This window comes from Limanda limanda, chromosome 5 (assembly GCF_963576545.1).
Source record: "Limanda limanda chromosome 5, fLimLim1.1, whole genome shotgun sequence".
Taxonomy (NCBI): Eukaryota; Metazoa; Chordata; class Actinopteri; order Pleuronectiformes; family Pleuronectidae; genus Limanda; species Limanda limanda.
The window spans coordinates 21,240,105-21,246,017 of record NC_083640.1 but is presented as its reverse complement, the minus strand read 5'-3'; the positions used below and the strand labels follow the sequence as shown (position 1 = coordinate 21,246,017).

The following is a 5,913-nucleotide window of genomic DNA, read 5'->3' as shown; positions in this document are numbered from 1 at the left end:
AACACATGAAATGGGTTACAGACTGATTTTCAGCTTCAAAGCCTTCTAGAGTTGAACAAGTTTAAAATTGCACATTTTTTTAATATGACCAAGTTTTTATCTTGTGAATCTGTTTGCGAAAAAATTTAAAAAAGAGTCAGACCGGTTTAGCAAACCCTGATTCTGTTTAGTTTAGTTTTATTTAATTCTATGTGATCTTTTCAATATCAGGACAATAACATGTTATGATAATATAAACTGATTAAGATAATGAGTCATGTATTCTAATTGCAGGCTGTTGTTGTCTTTAAGCCTGTTACTTCACTTGGTGACCTGATGTCCAGGGAATAACAGCCACAGGAGAACGTGAGCTTGTCTTGACTGTGCTTCTTAAACCAGAGCAGAAGTAAACCCTCTCAGTTGTCAGGTCTCGGTGGCTCTGCTGCTGCCACTCGTCACTGAAGACCTGAACTCTGTGCTCACATGTGTGTTCTCTGCACCGATGAGGAACAGCAGCCTGCAGGGCCTGTCTCTAGCTCTGCCTCTCACCAGCTTTGGTAATGTGTTGTGGTTTCTTTTCAGTGTTTCCTTAGCTTCCAGCATCATCTTCCTCAACATGTCTGTGTTTGTCTCAATACTGCTGAACAGGGCTCTGCGCAGCGAGAACCGCTTCATGTACATGCTGAGCACCTGCTTCAGTGACCTCTGCATCGGCGTTACTTATTACTATGGGGGTCTCCTGGATGTGAAGGACGGCATCGACTCCCCTACGAGAACATATTTAATGTCGCCACTTTTTGGAGTTATGACCTACACGGCCATCATGGCCGCGCAGGCCGACAGGTACCACGCTGTGGCGTCACCTTTCCAATACTCGCGCCGCATGACGCGTAACAGAACCGTGGTGGTCATCTGTGCGTACTGGCTCTGTGGCTTCCTCCTCGTGGCTGTGAGTAACCTGGTCTCAGTCGACGTGGCCAGACAGATCTGGGGCTTTGGCTTGTTACTGAGCAACATCTTCACAGTGACTATAATGATAGGACTTAACATCAGGCTGTTCATCATAGCCAGGTTCCAGCTGGAGAAGGAGCCCCCCTCCGTGGAGAGGGACAACAAGCGCTCCTCGGTGTATCTCATACTAGTGGTGGTTATGTTCTTTCTGGTTACAATACTTCCCACCTTATGTTATTATATGTTCTGTATCTTCAATAGCTCGTTGTGTTTCACCTCTAAGAATGATGCCACCAACCCTCTGGCTATTTTACCCACAATGAACGCTGCCCTCACCCCCATCCTGTATATCTGCGGCTGCGCACCGCTCCGAGCCACGCTGCTCACCAAGGTGTGGAGGCCCTGCTGCAGGAGGAGGTGAGAGAGGCTGGTGAGGGAGCTGCCTGCAGATGTGTGTCATGATGCTCATGATACTTTATGCCTATAAGTGTTTAAAATATTAAAAATTAGATCTTCCTTTAAATCCATAAAACAGCAAGACAAATATCTTAAGTGTTTTCCCATTCTCTTCCAGTCTCTCCACAAGGCGTGTGTCCTGGATGACTCGGCCCCATTAGATGCCCCCTGGCTTCATTTCTAAGTGGATGGCTGTCAAAGTTGATAAAGTTTAAAATATATGCCAACATAATAAAAACGCATTTAAAAAACATGGTGTGGCAGTGAGAACCAGTTCAGGGTTTCATGGGAGATGTAAGAAATGTTTCATCAGGCACTCAGCACATCCATAAACTGTATTTAACACCTTCATGTTTCATGTGTTGTCAAATCACAGTGAAAAGATTACAGATGTTATTCCACAAATAACATGTATATAATGGAGTAATTGTTATTTGTAATACAACATATGTATATAAAAATTAAGTAAAGGTCGTCAATAATGTTTTTTAAACTCTTGAACAGTTTCTTAACAAATATGTTCGACATAAACCTTCTCTTTTCCCCTTATGAACATCTGATCAAATTCAGCTTCAACCACTAGAGGGAGTGATAAACCCTCGTTTCTCTATGGATGTCTCACCAATGATGTACCAAATACATTTTATGGATTTTGGAAAAAAAAAAAAGTTTCCTCACACCTTCGTTGCGTTGTTGGCAGTTTGTTTGTTTTAGTGTCAGTTGAACACAAAGAGGCGTGAGTGGCCCTCGACTGTGATCACATTAAGAAATGACTGCATTAGGAAATTTAACTTTCAGGTTTTTGGCACCTAACACATGTAACAAGTTACAGATTGATTTTCAACTGTGGTAAAAGATCAAATGTGCAAGTGTTTATTATGATAAAGTTTTAATGTCATTCATCTGTTTGTTATTTGCTTCTACTGTTGGAACTGTGTTGCTGCTATTCTTGGCCAGGACGTCCTTATGAAAGACAGAAAATAAATAAAAGAACCAGTCTGTTCCTGACTTGTTTAGCAGAGCCTGAAAAATAATATAAATGTAGTTTTATTGAGATGTATATGTTCTTTCAAATCTTTATTGTTATGTCCGGACTATAACATGTAATGATAACTATTACTAGTACTATTACTAAATATTAACTGAAAGTATTAAAGAGGAATTCACTCTATTCGCAGACTGTTGGTATTTTAAAGCCTGGTACGTCACTTGTTGACCGGGGGGGGGGTTCAGCTGCAGTGTAAAACATCCGGGACTGAGTCCGCAGGGGGGGATAATAAGGTGTATTGATAAACTTATATATACACCTGTTAGGATGACCACGCTCACGGCTGGACCGTACCGCAAAAGAAGAACCAAGGCAGGATAGTTGTGTGTCAAGACGAGTTTATTGTGTCTCTCAGCACCTGGCACAGGTCCTCCACCTCATGCAGCAACACAACCCCAGTCTGACAACAAAATGGCCCCTTATATAGGGGCCTAATTAAGTAGGGAGAAACCATTCCCCATGCCGCGAGGCTCTCCCCTTGACAACTACCCCCTGTTTATCACTATCCCCATCATTCTACTACATACCCACAAACACACACATCCACTTACCAACACCCCCTCATCCCCAATTCCAACACCCCACAACAATCACATACCCCAATCCTCCCACACCCACACTTATCACCACTTGGATGGCCCCGGAACTATAAATATGGTGCGTGTTTGCTGGGGAGGCCTTTTACCCGAACACCCTGGAGACAAGAGAACTGGTGAGTAACATTACACACACAAACACACACTATTGCACCTTAACTCATGTCCCTCTCTTTGCAGGTGCATGTGGCCACCACAGAACCCACCAGCACAGACCCACAGAGGACAACACATGTAACACCAATCAATAACGGTTAACTGTTTTTTAAGTGTGCAAATATACCAATAAAGTGCACTGTTTACCAACGCCTGTGCAATTATTAAAGTGTATGGTGCAATATTCCCCCACCCCATCTCCAGCTCCAGGGAACGAAGTTCTCTTCGTTACATTTCCTCCTCCCTCTCCCCACAGAGAACAGTACCTCAATCCTCCGACATTCTGGACAAACGGTCTGCCACCACATTTGTCTTCCCTGACCTGTAGTTCACCGTGAAGTCATAAGGCTGCAGGGCCAGGTACCATCCCGCGATGCGCATGTTGGCATCCCTCATGCGATGCAGCCACTGCAGAGCCCGATGATCAGTTTCCAGGAAGAAGTGCCGTCCCAGCAGATAATATCTGAGGGTGTTGATGGCCCACTTCATCGCCAAGCACTCCTTTTCCACTGTCAAGTACCTTGTCTCCCTGTCCAGCAGTTTTGGACTTAGAAACACCACAGGTCTCCTTTCTCCTTCCACCTCTTGCAGCAACACTGCTCCCAGGCCCACTCCAGAAGCGTCAGTCTGCAGGATGAACGGCTTCTCAAAGTCAGGACTGTGGAGGACTGGATGAGTGCAGATGGCTTCCTTGAGGTCCCTGAAAGCTCTGTCACACTCTTCCGTCCAATGAACCTTGCTTGAAGCAGAGGCTTTGGTTAGATCAGTCAGCACAACAGCTCTATCAGCAAATTGAGGCACTAACTTACGATACCAGCCCACCAACCCGAGGAATCCCCTCAGTTTCTTTTTGGTGGTGGGAACCGGAAAGGATTGAATGGCCTCCACTTTCCCCAGCTGTGGTTTAATCTGTCCAAATCCAATGATGTAACCCAAGTACTCGACTTCTGTTTGGGCAACAGCACACTTGCGAGGGTTAATGGTGAGGCCGGCTGCCTCTATTTTCCGCAGCACCTGTTGCAGGTGAACCCTATGCTCCTCCCATGTCTGGCTGAAAATAACTATATCATCCAGATATGCAGCCGTAAAGTCAGACAAATCTCTCAGAACATGGTCCATTAGCCTTTGAAATGTGGCTGGTGCCCCCTGGAGACCAAATGGCTTGACCTTGAATTGATACATACCAAATGGTGTTCTGAAAGCTGTCATCTCCCTGGCATCTGGTGCTAAGGCGACCTGCCAGTAGCCTTTGCTGAGATCCAGTGTGGTGATGTACTGAGCTCTCCCAACTCTCTCCAGCAGATCATCAATCCGAGGCATTGGGTATGGATCACAGTTGGACACTGTATTCAGATATCTGAAATCAATACAAAATCTGAGAGAACCATCTTTCTTTGGAACCAGTACAATGGGACTGCACCACTCACTGCAGGAAACCTCTATTATTTCCAGCTCTAACATCCTCCTCCTTCACCACACGGACCAAAAGCTGCTGGCGCACAGGCTCCGGGCACACCTGGAACTCCTTCAGCAGGTTAACATGAAAAGTCTGGTAATTTTTAAACCTGTCGGGCATAAACAGTTCATATGTGACCTTACCCACACGTTTACTGATTTCATATGGTCCATGCCACTTAGTCAGCAACTTGCAGTCACTGGTTGGCAGCAGCAACAGTACTTTTTGGCCTGGTTGAAAGACTCGCTTTCTGGCTTCGTTGAGCTGACTCCATGTGGTCATGTGCAAGCGCTGTCATCTCCTCCAGTCGCTCCCTCATTTTTACCACATATGCTACCACATTTTCTCCTCCCGGCTCTGACCTCTCCCAGTAGTCTCTCAGCAGGTCCAGCGGTCCTCTCACCTGGCGGCCGTACAATAGTTCAAAGGGGGAGAAACCCGTGGATGCCTGTGGGACCTCTGTAGGCAAACAGCAGGTATGGCAGCCAGCGATTCCAATCAGAACCTGTGTGAGACACAAACTTGCGCAGCATGTGTTTCATTGTCCGGTTATAGCGCTCCACCAGCCCATCCGTCTGGGGGTGGTAAGGGGTGGTCTTAATGCCCTTCACTCCTAACAGTTGATAAACCTGTTGCAACAGTTTGGACAAAAAATTTGTCCCACAGTCTGTTAGGATTTCCTTGGGGATGCCCACTCTAGAAAAAAACTGTAAAAGGCAATCTGCTACCTGTCTAGCTTTGAAAGACCTGAGAGGGAAGGCTTCAGGGTAGTGTGTGGCATAGTCACAAATAACCAAAATGTAACGGTGGCATGATGAACTTTTCTCAAGTGGGCCTACAATGTCCATGCCTATCCTCTCAAAAGGGGTGTCAATAATCGGCAAAGACTGTAATTGGGCACGTGTCACTCCTTTAGCAGAGGTTAGTTGGCAGATTTCACAAGAAGCACAGAACTGAGAGACTTGAGTGTACATCCCTGGCCCAACTCCATAACTCTCTGTCTGAACTGTTGTGGCAGTGCTAAAATCTCAGTTTTTCCTGTTTTCTGATAGAGAAGGCCCTCTTTTACTATGTAGGTGGCATCATCTAAACAGCTTGGGTTATTTTGCTGAACCCCCTCCACCTCTGTCACCTTCCCAAACCACTGCTTCAATGTAGCATCTTGTTTTTGTAGCGAGCTCAGATCTGGGGGAAACTCAAAATCAAGCAGTTCAGGGGGTGTAGGAGAGCTTTGTGCTCCTTGTCTAAACGAACCCTTTAGCTTCTCCTGT

General features: G+C 45.7%; 1 protein-coding gene across 1 annotated transcript; it reads left to right on the top strand.

Annotated features, from left to right (window-relative positions):
• The first annotated feature begins 481 nt into the window (after positions 1 to 481).
• Positions 482 to 1,547, top strand: LOC133001430 (uncharacterized). The gene is made up of 2 exons (XM_061071004.1): positions 482 to 1,347; positions 1,517 to 1,547. The coding sequence occupies exons 1-2, from the start codon at positions 482 to 484 to the stop codon at positions 1,545 to 1,547; spliced, it is 897 nt and encodes a 298-aa protein (XP_060926987.1).
• The last annotated feature ends 4,366 nt before the right edge of the window (positions 1,548 to 5,913 follow it).

Excerpts from the sequence above, each read along its gene's own strand:
- LOC133001430 (XM_061071004.1), top strand. The coding sequence starts at position 482 with ATGAGGAACAGCAGCCTGCAGGGCCTGTCTCTAGCTCTGCCTCTCACC. Across the intron at positions 1,348-1,516 it reads AGGCCCTGCTGCAGGAGGAG|GCGTGTGTCCTGGATGACTC; the intron begins GTGAGAGAGGCT and ends TCTCTCCACAAG.